Below are 15,414 nucleotides of genomic sequence, written 5' to 3' on the forward strand. Positions count from 1 at the left end.
AAAGCATCTTTGTGTAAAAAACCAAAAATTGTTGGTTAGTTTTTCACATATAATAACTGTACATGTAATACCGTTGGAAGATCGATATAACATGGAACTATATAATAACATGAGGTTTAAACATCGGATTAAAGAAACTGAAAAACTTTTAAAACCAATTTTCGATAGTTTCCTAAATTGCACGAAATAAAGAGATTTTGATTTCCAATTGGGTCTAAGAATTTAATAATTAAATATTTTTTAGGAAATTTTAGAAAAATTATATAATATGAAAATAAAATCCGAAAATGAGGAATTATACGAAAAACACCCCTCGTGGAGAAATTTACAGATAGCGCGGGTCAGACCGATGTTGCGTGAAGGTGTACAGGAGCAACAGGACCCAATTGAGGAAATACCCTTCGTTTTGGACGAGCAACACCGTCAATGGATAATAGCACAGCATAGAAGTCAGGGGTTGCCCTTACGACCTGAAGCGACCTCTACATCCACAACTCCTAACTCTAATAATCATCCTAGTCGCACTTCAAACCTTAACCGTAACCCACCACAATAAAATACACTAAGGTGCAATAAAACATTTATTTTCTGTTTTTCTTTACAATTGAGAAGAGATTGTCATTAAGAATTTGTTTTTCATAGTCTTGTATTTTTTTCCTTTAATGTTTTGTGTCAGTGACAGTTCTTTGCTATCGTGTGACAAGTAGATGGTGTCAACATCCCACGCAACTTCTTCACGATAATCGCGCGTACAAGCGTATACCGTTGAAAAACCTCCACAAACCAGGTCTTTTGATATATACTCTAAAGACATTCCTAACTGAATGCTCATATGATTAATAACTTCAATCTCGTTGTTAATTGCTTTAAACTTGAAGACTCTATTTTCAATCACTTGGCACAGCTAAATAGTTTGTTTTTTATGTTAAAATCAATTAAAAATAATTTACTTTCTACACCCTGAATATCTAAATAGTGGAATGTGTGCTCTATCCATTTTTAAATAAACAAACTATGAATTCAATTTCAATAGGGAATAACAAAACAGGTTCTAGTACCTTGATTGGAACGTTGGTAATAAATATAAACATACGACAGGAGGAAAATGCCTGAAAAACTAGTTATTTCAAAAGGTATGACAATCTAACAGCTCAAATTAAAGTCGAGTCCTTTCAGATTTCGATGCCGATTTAGCTGGAAAAACAAATCCCTTAAACATTTATATGTTGGAAGAAATTTTGCTACTATTAAACCATTGCAAGTACGACATCTTTACCAAAATAGTCCGGTTTAGTATAGGTAATTGCTTTCAAACCACTACTAACCTATCGGTGATTTATTTTGAATCAGTGATAACTTCGTTATAACTTGGAGGTAGGTTAGGTTTAGACACGTTAGGACGAGTCCTGACATTTGGTGTTGGTCTGTAAACGGGGTAGCCTCTGCCTCCACCGTTGGTTTTAGTACGATACTAATAGAAAATTAAATGTGTATTGTTTTGAATGCGATAGATTTGAAAGGAGAGTATTTTCACACGCTTACTTTTCTGTGATTGTATTTTGAAACTAAGTACTGGTATTTGATTCCGTTTGAGCTGTCAAATCTTTGTTCCTTTTGTAAGTATAACTCTACATTCAGAGACTAATTACGCTTTCTACTATTGCGTCTAAGATGAATTTCTTATATATTAATTACGCTTTTACGTGTACCTTTTAATTACCATCCAGCAGAGACCTATCATTAACCCTTGGCAATGTATTAAAGCTATCCATTCTCGTCTCTTATCAATGACGTCACAAATACAATTCTTCAAATGACGTTACAGATACAGTTGTAGAAGAGAGGAGTTTCCCAATAGGCGCCGCACGGTGTTTTCCCGCCAATGACGTCACAGATACAGTTGTAGATTTTCCCGCCAATGACGTCACAGATACAGTTGTAGACAGGACTGCCAGATACCCGCGCAATGTTTTCCCGCCAGGGGGCGCAGCCGCCAGGGGGCGCGCGGGGGCCCGCGAGTTTTCCCGCGAGGGGGCGCGCAAGTTTTCCCGCCAGGGGGCGCGCAAGTTTTCCCGCGAGGGGGCGCGCGCGAGTTGGGGGCGTGGCGAGAGGGCATTGACACTGTGACCTTGACATTCTACACCTACACTCTACACCTACGGAGGTACGAAGTGTAGCCCTATACTACTGTTAGACTATAAAACGAGAAAATTTTTTATTATCAAACTTAAAACGAAAGGTTGTAAAAATTGAAAGAAAATAAATACTTCAGTATGCAATAAGAGACATCAAAGTAAACAAAAATAATATTAATGATAACAACTCCATGTTTACATACTTCTTCTGGAGACTTGTGTCGGAATTTCGATTAAGGTAAGAGGACTTACCTTGAGATAAATATATTCTTAAATAATGGTAATAGACTCCGCATTCCAAAACATAAAATGTTTGAAAAAATTAGATAGCCTTTAGAAGTACAAAATTTTTATAAACAAGGTAATGATTATTTTGATTAACGTAAAAATAAACACTTCATTTTGCAATTAAAACATCAAAGTTATGAAAAATATTTGATTATAGGTTTTTCATACTTCGCACGGGGACTTGTTTCGTAGTTTTGAATAGAATAAGAGAAATTGAAAATCGTTTCCGAGATCACAACATATTTCCGAATTATAAAAAATTCCCAAACAAATAAGTTAAAATTTAAAGTGAACAAAAAATCTTATTATCCACATGAAGTGGTTATATTTTACTTTTTATTTTTTTGTTTTTATAATTCGTAACTCAGAAGCTCGATTTCATTTTAAATAATATCTACATTTTATCGTTTATATTATGTTTAAATAAAATTTTTGTATCGTAAAATAAATTTTATATGCAAAATCCTATTCAACTATTGCAAAAATTGGAAAGATATTTGAATACTTTACTTGTCCTCTTATGATTTTCAAACGTAAAGGTGGGTTTCCAAACGCGCTTGAAAGGCGAAAAGATTGAGCTTGAGACGTTCCAAAAATCGCGCGATATAGTCTCCTACACAGCGCTCGACAAATACTTTAGCGCCAGCGTAAGCCCAAGCCTACACCCGTTTCCAAACTCGCGCGATTTGGAGGTCACATGACTAGCGTCAAGAAGGATTCTGCGCTAAAACAAAATGGCGATCTTAAATGGAAGAAAACGGCGTTTGCTCTTAAAAAGACAATTTTTGATAATACAGCTATATAACCAACTAATTTCAAACAAAAAACGAAGCTATACGCGTAGACGCTGGTGGGTGCATCCAATTTGGAGAAATAGGAAAACTGAAGGATACTTTGAGACACTGGTAAGCCTCATTTACATTAGGCCTTTGCATTATAACAGCATATACAAGTGTGTTGCCAATTTAAAATTGATGATACTTTGTTGGAATTAAGTTGAAATGCATGAGGAGAAATGATGAGACCAAGTTCAAAAATTTTACAAGAATGAATCCTAGTCTATTCGACAAACGTTTGAAAATGGTCGAGAAGAAATTGGAAATGTATCCTCCTGGACGCTCACCAATTTCAACGGGAGAAAGATTAGCATTAACATTAAGGTTGTTATTCTTATTTATTTACTATTAATATAAATAGAATTACGACAATGAACCCTTTTCCGTGCTATTTACAGATTCCTAGCATCTGGAGCTAGTTTGGTCAGTATGACATATGCATTCCGCCTTGGGAAAACCACCGCTCATCGAATCATCAAGGAGACTTGTGCAGCAATTTGGGAAGCTTTGCAACCAATATACTTGCCGGTATAGGGAACACCTAAACCATACTTCAAAACAAAATAATGAGCGTTTGGTTTTAGGTACCAAATGAAAACACATGGATTAAAATTGCTAATGAATATGGAACTCTGTGGGACTTCCCAATGTGTTGCGGTGCTGTAGACGGCAAGCACGTTATGATACAACAACTGAGGAAAAATGGATCTCTTTACTATAATTATAAAGTACTACATGTATATTTAAAATTACCAAAATTTACTGAAAATATTCATAACTTATATTTCATAGGGTTATAATTCTATAGTACTTATGGCCGTTGTCGATGCAAAATACCGTTTTGTTGTTGTTGATATTGGGGGATATGGCTCTCATTCCGATGGAGGCATATTTAAATCCTCGGCATTTGGACAAGCTGTTCAGAATCAAAAAGCTGGATTTCCCAAACCACGTCGAGCTCCAAACAGCGACATAATTCTGCCGCATGTTCTCCTTGGGGACGAGGCATTCCAGCTTCTACCTAATTTTATGAGACCCTATCCTGGCAATGAATTAGATTCTGCTAAACGAATATTTAACTATCGTTTAAGTCGAGCCAGGTAACTAAATATATGAAACCACAGATGTTTACAAAAAATATAATATATCCTTTTCAGAAGGTGCAGTGAGAATGCATTTGGAATTTTAGCGGCTAGATGGAGAATTTGTTGAAACCATCAAATATAGACGCAGTTGTGAAAGCATGTGTTATATTGCACAATTATTACTAATTGAGGAAGATAAAGAAAATACTAAACTGTATTGCCCTGCCGGGTTCAGTGACCGTAAAGATGTTTTGAAAAACATACAAGATGGAAAATGGCGAGAGATCCTAGCGTACCTCCCAGCAAATGGACTAAACAGTTTGGATGCCACAACCGCGAGAAATTTCAGTTCAGATGCCAGTGATATCCGAAAAGCCTTCACTCACTACTTTTCTAGTGAAAGCGGAGAAGTGCCATTGCAATGGGGCTTACCGGGAATTCGGCGATAAATAAGCCAAGGAAATGTTTTACAAAAATATGTATTTCTTTATTAAAATAAAATGTCTAGGTAGAATCAGATGAATATTTGTACATTAATTGGATAACTTCCATTTCACATTTTAATTTCAAATTATCTGGAATTGCTTGGTGTAATCTCACCACGTATTCCCCAAACCTCTCGGACGAGGTTTCTGGTTTGGCTAATTCCCTTTAAATATATGATAAAATAATTAATTTTAAATATCTACCTACATCTAAGCGCTAGAAAACACACTTGTTTGTAGCATCTATTGCTTCTAGAATTGAGGATGTTGGATCACTTTTCATTTTTTTACTTCTTGACGTGTTATTTTTTGAAGTTTCTTTTCGTTTGAACGTGGTTTTGGCCAAGGTTTCTGGTTCTTTTTGTTTATTTTTAATTGGTTTCTCTACATCACTGTCAACCTCTTCAGGAACGTTACTCATAAGTAGTAGGCGCGTACTAAGAAAGATTTTTCTAATCCGCCGCCATCTTAAAAAATGGCGCCCAGAAATGTAAAAGAATCTTCTCTATGCAACAAAGTCCGCGCGTTTCAACCGATTTCGCAAATATTTAGTACACTGGTTTCCTTTAACCTATAGACGGGCTGAATGGTCTTTCGGGTTCGATTTCTCGCCATATTTTTTAAATGGCGGCCAAAAACTTAAAACCCTTCTTTATGGAATAATGCCCGCGTGAAAAAAAATAAAAATGTTGAATGTTCCCACGGGCTGACGGGCAAAGCCGAGTGCCTTCGGTCTTAGGGTGCTACAAAAATATTAGTCATCAGTAAAAATCTACCCATTCTTTATATCATTTTGATGGAAGTTCTTAGTACACGCGAGCGACGCCGCGGGCAACAGCTAGTCTATTATAAAACCATTATATATTTGTCAAACGTCAGTCATTCAAGGTTCCAGTAAGATGTTCGTGAGCATATTGGCTCGCACCGAGTGCCTGTCATTATTTTAATGGAAATTTTAAATAATTTGGAAGGCGGGTGCTATCTTAATTCATAGTTGGCAGACGGATGGTATCTTATTATAATATGAAAGGGTTATGTATCAACTTAACTTGAGAGCACGCACCAGAAGGAAAACTAGCAAAAATAGCCTTGAACTATCTAACCTTTTAAACTATTTTTGTGAAGCCAGTAAGGGTTTTACCAGGATTTATTAATTAATTGAAATAAAATACTTAGACTAAATTGTTCTTAATGAAACTTCAATAGTTCAACGTTCAATATTTGTTTGATAATTCAAAAGTTTTTCGAACCTTAAATTCGCTGTAGTTTCTTAGTTATTCGATATGATGGACCACCAAAAATCCCATGCCTTTCCTATGGGACGCTAAGCCTGTGAACTTTTTCTTTAACAATATACAAAAGGGCGTGGGTTTGATGTGCACTCCGGCTCTCTAGAATTGGACTTTTTCTTTAATGATGTATAAAATACCATTAAAAATAAATATCAAACTTGCCTGGATTAGAACCTGGAATCTTCTGCTCCGTAGGCAGGCGCGTTATCCGTTGCGCCAAAAGCCCGTGTCCTGGTGAGAAAAATGCAACGTTGAAATTTTCAATTTTTCCGTTCTATAATATACTATGAATCCTCTTTAGAAACAAACAACGATCTTGGCAGGGCTCGAACCTGGAATCTTGTGCTTCAAAGGGAGACGCGTTATACATTACGCCACAAGCCCGTACTTCGTTTAACAATAAAACTTATATAAACATTTTGATTATAGGATTTTTCTTTTATGATGTATAAAAGATCTTCTCTAAGTGCTTACCAGGACTTGAACCTGGAAATTTCTCCTCCGTAGGCAGACGCATGATCCGTTAAGGAATAAGGCCGTACTTCGTATTAAAAAAACCTTATCCAAACATTGTTATCTAAGAATTGTCCCTTCTATAATACATTAAGAATTTTAAAATAGACAACTAAATTGCCAGGATTCTAACCTGGAATCTTCTGCGTCGAATGCAAACGCGTTATCCATAACGCCACAAGCCCGTACTTTGTAATAAAAAAAACTTATCCAAACATTGTATTTAGAGGTTTATTTCTTTTGTGATGTATAAAAGACCCTAACAAAAATCTTCTTTAGAAAATTCCTTGGGAAATTTCTTTAGAAATCCTTAAGGGGTTCTTTGGGAAATTGGGGAATATTGGCCTTTTTTTTCTTTGGAAAATGCTTTGGAAATTTCTTTGGAAATTCCTTGGGAAATAACTTTGGAATTTTCTTGGGAAATATCTTTGGAATTTTCTTGGGAAATATCTTTGGAATTATCCAGTGAAATATCTTTGGAATTATCCAGGGAAATATCTTTGGAATTATCCAGGGAAATATCTTTGGAATTTTCCTGGGCAGTGGCGTCGCTAGGCCTTTTTGGGGGGGGCTATAGCCCCCAAATTCCAATCTTAGCCCCCCCCCAAAATAATCCGTAAACCCTACCAACAAATTGCTGTTAGCAACCTAAAATTCTGTAGCAATATATAAAAAATTTTAATGATAGATTCGTTAAGTTTCATCTCTGCAGAGATGAATTTCAATATCAAACAGTACAACTTTGAACAAAAGAGCAGATGGAGACTAAATGTTACATGTTCTTTCGAAGGGAGTCCCAATAGTGTGGACTAAAAGCTAACCAAAACTAATAATAAACTTAAGACGAGTGAAAATCCTTCATAATCGGTTCCATAGTTTTTATAAAATGTTGTATATCTTTAAAATACGAATAATTTCCCGTTGAACAAATTCACCGATAGTTTTAAAGGTCTACACATTTTCCAATGAATCCATTATGCAATTTTTTTATTAATTTCTTATAATAACTAGTTTGCCCAGATTTAGCCCCCCCCCCCAAATTTCAAACCCTAGCGACGCTACTGTTCCTGGGAAATATCTTTGGAATTTTCCTGGGAAATATCTTTGGAATTTTCTTGGGAATAACTTTAAAATTATCTTGGGAAATATAGGAAAGATTATGGGGTAAATTAATTTAGCCCTCTAGAAACGAGGATAGTTCTCACATGCAGAACCATATCCCAATGCAGAGAGTGCAGTTCTTATATGCTGAACAACACACATTATAGTGCGAAACTGCTTATAAAGTCAGACATTTAATCGACCTATAAACATCCGAAAACGGCAGAAAGTTTTAACCTTGTATTTATGTATGGGGTACTAAGTAGGTTTTGGAGGCTTCAATGGCCAAGCAGTAGATAAAGATGTTGTTGTTAAGTTTAATAATGTATTTTCACTGAGAGTTTTTTGAGTACCAGAAACGCGATTGACCTAATTTTATCTACAATATTTTTTAAAAAAATATTTATTTTGGACTCTAATTACGCTCGAAATAAAGATAAAACATGTCACAAAAGAATTAATTTTAGGTTAATTTTACATTTCAAAAGCGAAAGTTTCGACTGCCAGCTTATACTCCCTAAACATCACTATTTTAATTACGCGTATTTCATTTTTAATTTAATTTAACCTTTGCATAAACACCTCACGGATTATTAAAGGCAAAAATACAAAAATGGGTAAATATGATAAACCATTTCAGCACTTGCTGAGCCTAAGCTACGGGACAAGCTTACGTGAAACGGTTTTAGTTTTTTAGCCATCAAGTCAATGTCTATGCAGGAAATTTTAGCTAACAATTTGGGTAAAAATATTTTGAGATATTTATATGTAAAGCATAATTGCAAATATATCTGGCCCTTTGAAATTCATCTCTAGAATTCTTAACGAATTTCATTGGAAAATAAACCCCAGACCTTCTTTGGAAATTATCTCAAGATTTCATTAAGAATTTCGATGAAAAATATTCCAAAGACATTCTTTGGAAATTTAACTCAATAATTCCTATCGAATTTCTTTCGGAAATTAACCCTAGACTTTCTTTGGAAATTTATCTCAAGAATTCCTTTAGAATTTCGTTGAAAAATATTCCAAAGACGTTCTTTGGAAATTTACCTCTAGAATTCCTAATGTATTTCTTTGGAAAACAGACCCTAGACCTTCTTTGGAAATTAATCTCTAGAATTCCTAAAGAGTTTCTCTTGAAAATTTTCGTTATACTTTCTTTGGAAATTAATCTCTAGAATTCCTAAAGAGTTTCTTTGGAAAATAAACCTTATACGTTCTTTGGAAATTTACCTCTAGAATTCCTAAAGAATTTCTTTGGAAAATATTCGTTATACCTTCTTTGGAAAATATTCGTTATACCTTCTTTGGAAATTAATCTCTAGAATTCCTAAAGAGTTTCTTTGAAAAACATTCGTTATACCTTCTTTGGAAACTAATCTCTAGAGTTCCTATAGAGTTTCTTTGGAAAATAAACCTTACACCTTCTTTGGAAATTTATCTCTAGAATTCCTAAAGAATTTCTTCGGAAAATAATCTCAAGACATTCTTTGGACATTTGTCTCAAGACTTCTTTAGGAAATTCCAAAGAATGTCTTTGGGAATTGTTTCTTTAGAAAATGATCCCAAGGGCTCCATAGGGTTCCAAGGAATGGCCTTTGGAATTCTTAAGAACATTTTTGTAAGGGGATCTTCTTTAAAAAAAACACCGAGCGTGCCAGGACTCAAGCCTGCAATCTTTTTCCCCGTAGTCAGACGCGTTATCAGATGCGCCACAAGCCCGTTGGAGGATGGACAAAATGCTATTCAAACAGTGTAATATGTAACGGTTTTACCATGATTTATAAATTAATCAAAATAAAATACTTAGACTTAATACCTCTTAATGAAACTTCAGAAAATCATCATTCTATAGTTGCTTGATTATTCAAAAGTGTTCCGAACCTTAAATTCGCTGTAGTTTCATAGTAATTCGATGTAGTGAACAACCAAAAATCCCATACTTTTTCTATGGGACGTTAAGCCTAAAATCTATTAATTTTTTCTTTAACATTATGGGAGGGTGTGGGTTCTTATCTAGAAAAGCCTACCGGCCATCTAGAATACGCGTGAATCCAGTATGCGAAAGGCCACGCTCAAACTGAGTTTTTCAATCTTCTTCAGAAGTTCAACTACCGCTTTCAGTGTTCACTTAGATCTCGTATGCGAAGGTACCTTTACTCTTAATTTGTTCCAAGAGTGAATATTGTATCCCGTTGAAACCATAATGGTTGAAATTAATCCCGACTATACTTCGTCGAAATCTACTGAATTTTCTCTAAAGGTATAGGATAATATTTAGTTGAAGAAATATATGTACTCGCACAGTTATTAACGTGATCGGAAAACAATACTTTATTTCTGCGCGATAAGTTTCGCCTGGTACAATCTTTAAAAACTCAAGGCTAACTAATGTCAACTTAAATCCAGCGGTCAAAGGTAAATTCGTATCGTCTTTTTAAAGCGACTAAAATTAATATTTAAAAGAGTAAAAAATCAGAAATTAAAGACAATAATATTTTAGCTCTTTTTCGACTAGTTCATTTTTTAAACATATTCAAACAGAAACTTATTTATTATGAATTCTCTTCATTCTCCCACCAAATTGAGTTTAACTTATTTTTTACATTAGACTAATAAATTATTTAACTTATTTTTTACATTAGACTAATAAATTATTTAACTCTATCTTATTTCTATCGGATATATCAACTTTAAAGGTCTTTTTATGATATGGCCGTTGACGTTTCTAACAGAGCAAGCTCGTGTAATTCCATCTCGTCCAGGATGTAGATCAGTGATACGTCCAATCTTCCAAAGATGTCGTGGTAGTCGGTCGTCTTGTAGTATAACAACGTCATCAATTTTAAGTTCCGGCTAATTAACTTTGGCTTGAATGACCCTTTGAGCAGTCCGAAGTTCCAGTAAATACTCCTGTCGCCATCTTGTCCAAAATCGGTCAAGTAACTCCTGTCTATATTTCCACCTCTTGGTGAGGCCATCTCTTGTGGATTTAATTTCATTCATCTTGAAGTTCCGTGGTGGCAACGCGTCCAGTCTTTTCCCAACCAGAAAGTGAGATGGAGTTAGCGGGGTCGGTTCCTCATGATCATTGCTGATATACGTGATAAGTCGAGAGTTTATGACCGACTCCACTTCAATTACAACTATTTCCATTTCTTCATATGACAAAAGCGCTTTACCCAGTGTCTTCTTAATACATTCTTTCATTGTCCGAACCATACGTTCCCACATGCCACCCCACCAGGGAGCTCTGTCAACAATAAATCGCCATTCGATCCGTTTAGTGCCAAAATACTCCTTCATTTCGTTCGTCAACACAGATTCCCAAAGTTTGGATATCTCCCGATCGGTTTTTTTGAAGGTCAAAGCATTATCGGACAAGAATAATCGACTAACTCCTCTTCTTTCGATGAATCTCTTTAGCGCCAATATAAAATTTTCCGCGTTGAGACTGGAAACTAGTTCTAGATGCACGGCTCTGGTAGTTGAACAGGTGAAAAGAGCGATGTAGCTTTTTGATTGCTGCGTCCAGGACTTGGATTCCGCGTCATAATGCTTGGTGATAACTGGACCGGCAAAATCCACTCCAGTCGCTTCAAATGGAACGTTTGCAACAACTCTCTCTGGTGGTAACGGTGCGGTGTCGTGATTGAGAGGTTTCGATTTCCAGATTCTACATTTTTGACATTTTGAGAGGACGCTCTTAATTATTTGCCGACCTCTTGGAACCCAGAATCTTGATCGCAGACTAGCTAACGTGACGCTAACACCCATATGTTTCTGGTCGACGTGATGTTTCATGATTAGCAAGTGAGTAAACGGATGGTCTCCTGGTAGAATTATTGGATGTTTTTCGTCGTAGTCCAAATTCGAGAACTGAAGTCTCCCACCAAGCCGTAAATGGTCGTCGTCGTCTATGAAACCCTTTAAGTCAGATACTTCCGAATCTTTTGCTATTGGTGTGTTGTTCTTGATAGCCATGATTTACCTTTGATATGATTCGTGTTGAACCTTCTTAATCCAGTGTCTTTCTGTATCCAGTATTTCTTCGGTGGTGAGAGTTCACCTCGGTCGGTTTCCTTGTTGCCGTTTTGAATTGGTCAGGAATCGTTTAATCCAAGCTATTATTCGTACTACTCTCTCATAGTTCGAATAATCTATCAATTTCAGGAGTTGTTCCGTCTCCAGCGTTTAAGAGTCATAGCCGTTAGACTTTCAACATCCCTTGAATTGGGTCTTCGTTCGACTTCGATTTTTATTTCGCCTTCTCCGTGAAACCGTTATCTCTAGGTTGGTCTGGCCATTCACCCTCCGGTTCCCTTAGAAATTTTCGATCTTTCCACCACAAGTCATTCGATATAAGCTCCGTGACATTTAACCCTCTAGTCAAAAGGTCTGCTGAATTAATGCTTCCTTTGACGTGTCTCCATAAAATCGTGTCGTAAGAGTTTTGGATTTCGCTTGTACGGTTACTGATAAATGGTTTCCATTGTTTTGTGGTGGCCTTGATCCATGAAAGAGTTATCGTAGAGTCACTCCAAAAATGTATCGTTGGATTTTCTTTAGCAAAATATGACCGAAAAGTGGTCATTAGTTTTGTCCCAATAACGGCTCCCATAATTATGTTGAAGACCGTCTTAACATCATACTTGAATATTGATGACGTGCTACTGATAGTTTGGGTGCCATCTTCGAAAATGACTTCTTGAAATGACAAATATATTACCGATATATAAATTTTTTCGATATTTTTTTTATTGAGTAGATGATTTTCATGAACGTATTAAACGCCATAAAAAAAACCAATTTTGAGTCTAAATTATCGACCCATCTTCAACAATGGTCGCTGAAATATTGATATCCTAAAATCTGGAAAAAAAGGAAAGCCATGTTACTTCCATTTTGGTTAGGAAAAACCATTTTATATGGGGTATAAACATTCTATTGCCGTTAAGGATTAGATTTAAGACACATTTCTAACATTTCGTTTATATTTCGCTTCATCCTGAAGATTTTTTATTACGGCTAATACCTTGACAATGACCACACATTGCCCAGCAAGCAAATCCAGATCGTCTACATTTACAGTTCTTTATACAAGATGTTCTGCAGACTTCAGGTACAAATAATGAGTGTTAGAAGTTCATCTGATGCCGGAAGGAGAATGGTGTGGATGGGTCTTCGACTTTCGCGATCGCGAACCAATCCCCACTGTTTGGGATTAAATCGTTTCCTAGCTATTGTTGGACTTGAAGATACGCTCGGAAAAAATGTAGTTTTGCGGCGTCGGTTGTTGGATGAAGCTTAGCGAGATCAAATGAGGACAGTATGTGCGGCAACGGTTCCATTATACGAGTAATATCTACATGGTTAAAGCGTGACGTGTCAATTATCCCCATAAAACAAAGCGAAAAGAAATCTCCCTTCGGCAGCAGCTATGACTTCCTTAGATGCAATATGGCCATTCAAAAAGCGCAACAAATCTGTAAGATGTTTATTATCTGTCATTACTTTAAACCACGCCTTATCATAACCACACCCAGTTACAGCACGCAAATGAAAGAAGTGTTCTCTTAACCTTTTTAACTCAAAGGACTTGTCGCGGCGGAGGGGGCCCGAGTTCGGTGTGACGGTTCGGGAGTTCCTTGGATTTGCCCTCGCTTCAGACCGTTCCTTGCCCCATTCCGTGAATGCTTTGCTGGGCCGCTTCGCCCCCGCCTAGGTGTTGCCTCGGCTCGCCCCCGCTATAGGCAACCCTCTAGGGGTCGCGGATACACTATTTGTTTGGGCCTTATGGCACTTTTGTGCTTGGAGAGAACTCCCCCGTCTCCTAGAGTTTTCTGCTGCCTTAATCCTTCCCTGTCACCGACGACCTCCTAACTGGGCTCGCCGCTGACGGTGTCCAGCTTCTGTCACCCGCTCAAGTGGCGTTTGTCGGGCCCGCTGGCCAATCCCGTGTGCCATGACTGCGGCTCCGCAGGTTCAATTTGGAATATGATGGGGAGGGTCGCTGACAAGGCCCCCAGCTATGTGTAGCGCCTAATCAAGGGTTCTGACATGCAATTATTATGAAAAATCTTCAGGATGACGATGAATATGAATGAAATGTTAGAGATTTGTCTAAAATCTAATCTTAAAAAACACTAAAATGTATAAACCCCATATTAAATCATATTCTCTAATCAACATGTTGAGACTAACAGCTATGAATAACTTTTCTTTCTTTCAGAATTTAGGGCAATGATTTTCGTTTCGCCATTTTTAAAGGTGGCGTCGATAATTTCAACTTCAAGATACCCATTTTTGTTGTTTATTACGTTAATGAAAATCATCTATTCAAAATAGGAATTTCAAAAAGATTTATATATTTGGCATTCCAGCAGTCATTTTCGAAGAGGTGCCCTAACTACAGTAGCACGTCTTCAATATTCAAGTATGATGTTCAGACGGTCTTCAACATAATTATTACCAATTTTCATAATTTTTGAACCATATACTGTATCTAAATGACATTGATGGCGGCCATTTTTCAAGATGGCGGCCAAACTATCGGATTAATGGCTTCAATATTTTACTATGAAGTTCACACAGCTCTGATTATAATACCTATCAATTTCCATAATTTTCCAACAACATGGTGAAATATACTGTACCTAGCATTCACGACGGCCATTTTCCAATATGGCGACCAAACTATTGAACACAGAGCTGTAAAATTTTGTCATGATGTTCATGTGGTTCCAATCATTATGTGTACCAATTTTCATCATTTTTGAAGAAGAACGTGGATTACATTGAAGCTGGTATTCCCGGCGGCCATTTTCCAAGATGGCGGCGAAAGCTCGAGCTCTACAGCAGGGGACTTTTAGTATATTTTTTGATGGGTCAAAAACAAGACATGTACCAATTTTCATCTTTATGTTCAAATGTTCTAGGTCAAACCCTAAAAGTCCTGGGCTATCAGTTATGGTGATTTCGTCTTCAACTAGAGCATCCAGTTCCTTCAGTTTCAATTCTTTGTCTTCAAGTTGTAATAAGTAACTTGTTATACTGGTCCTTGACAAAGCCGCCGCTGATGCTCCAAGTTCGTTTTCAATCTTCTGAATTAACCTTGTAAGGGAGCTTCTTACAGTACCTCGTTTCCTTTTTAGTAGGGGTGTGCGAATACCACTTTTTGAGTATCGAACCGGTTATCGAATACCAAAACATTTTCCTTATCAAATACCGAATCGAATAGTTTATTCCAAATCGAATACCGAATAGTTGGGCCTTGGTAATTTTTTTCCTTCCCGATTAATCGCGAATAGTTAAGCCTAATAACCGCGAATATTTAACCCTAATATTCGCGAATACTAGGCCAACTATTCGCGGTTAATCGGGTAGTAACCCTAATATTCGCCAATAAAATTACAAAGCAAGGAGAAGAACATTTAGAAGCTCCTAAATTTCAAAATACCTCTCCTCATTGGTGGTCAAGTGTTTCTTAAAATTTTCCTATGCACTTGCCGGTAGTTTTTGATGGGAGACAAATAAAATTGGCATGATATTTTTTTAAATAAGGTGGGTCTCTCTAGTGCCAAGGACCAAAATTTATGGTAGTCGAACTTTAACCGAATAGTCAGTTTGGTATTCGATATTCGAATCGAATAGTGAAAATAGGCTTATCGAATACC

General features: G+C 36.6%; 2 protein-coding genes across 2 annotated transcripts; both read right to left on the reverse strand.

The window, feature by feature from the left end:
* Positions 1-573: 573 nt before the first annotated feature.
* On the reverse strand, positions 574-1,261 carry LOC149653653 (uncharacterized). The gene is made up of 2 exons (XM_089847143.1): positions 1,059-1,261; positions 574-904 (listed from the first exon to the last, which is right to left on the reverse strand). Exons 1-2 carry the CDS (start codon positions 1,089-1,091, stop codon positions 599-601), a joined length of 339 nt encoding a protein of 112 aa, XP_089703269.1. The 5' UTR covers positions 1,092-1,261; the 3' UTR covers positions 574-598.
* A 9,182-nt stretch (positions 1,262-10,443) lies between these two features.
* On the reverse strand, positions 10,444-11,722 carry LOC149653654 (uncharacterized). The gene is made up of 2 exons (XM_089847026.1): positions 10,604-11,722; positions 10,444-10,557 (listed from the first exon to the last, which is right to left on the reverse strand). The coding sequence occupies exons 1-2, from the start codon at positions 11,720-11,722 to the stop codon at positions 10,444-10,446; spliced, it is 1,233 nt and encodes a 410-aa protein (XP_089703152.1).
* Positions 11,723-15,414: the final 3,692 nt, after the last annotated feature.

The sequence above is a fragment of the Phalangium opilio genome, unplaced genomic scaffold (assembly GCF_054372755.1).
Source record: "Phalangium opilio isolate 3A_F unplaced genomic scaffold, DU_Popi_V2 ptg000082l_1, whole genome shotgun sequence".
NCBI lineage: Eukaryota > Metazoa > Arthropoda > Arachnida > Opiliones > Phalangiidae > Phalangium > Phalangium opilio.

Coding starts and splice junctions, on each gene's coding strand:
- LOC149653654 (XM_089847026.1), bottom strand. CDS start 11,722: ATGGCTATCAAGAACAACACACCAATAGCAAAAGATTCGGAAGTATCT. Junction 10,558..10,603: donor AAAGGGTCATTCAAGCCAAA/GTTAATTAGCCG, acceptor TTATACTACAAG/ACGACCGACTACCACGACAT.
- LOC149653653 (XM_089847143.1), bottom strand. CDS start 1,091: ATGTTTATATTTATTACCAACGTTCCAATCAAG. Junction 905..1,058: donor TTACCAACGTTCCAATCAAG/GTACTAGAACCT, acceptor CAAACTATTTAG/CTGTGCCAAGTGATTGAAAA.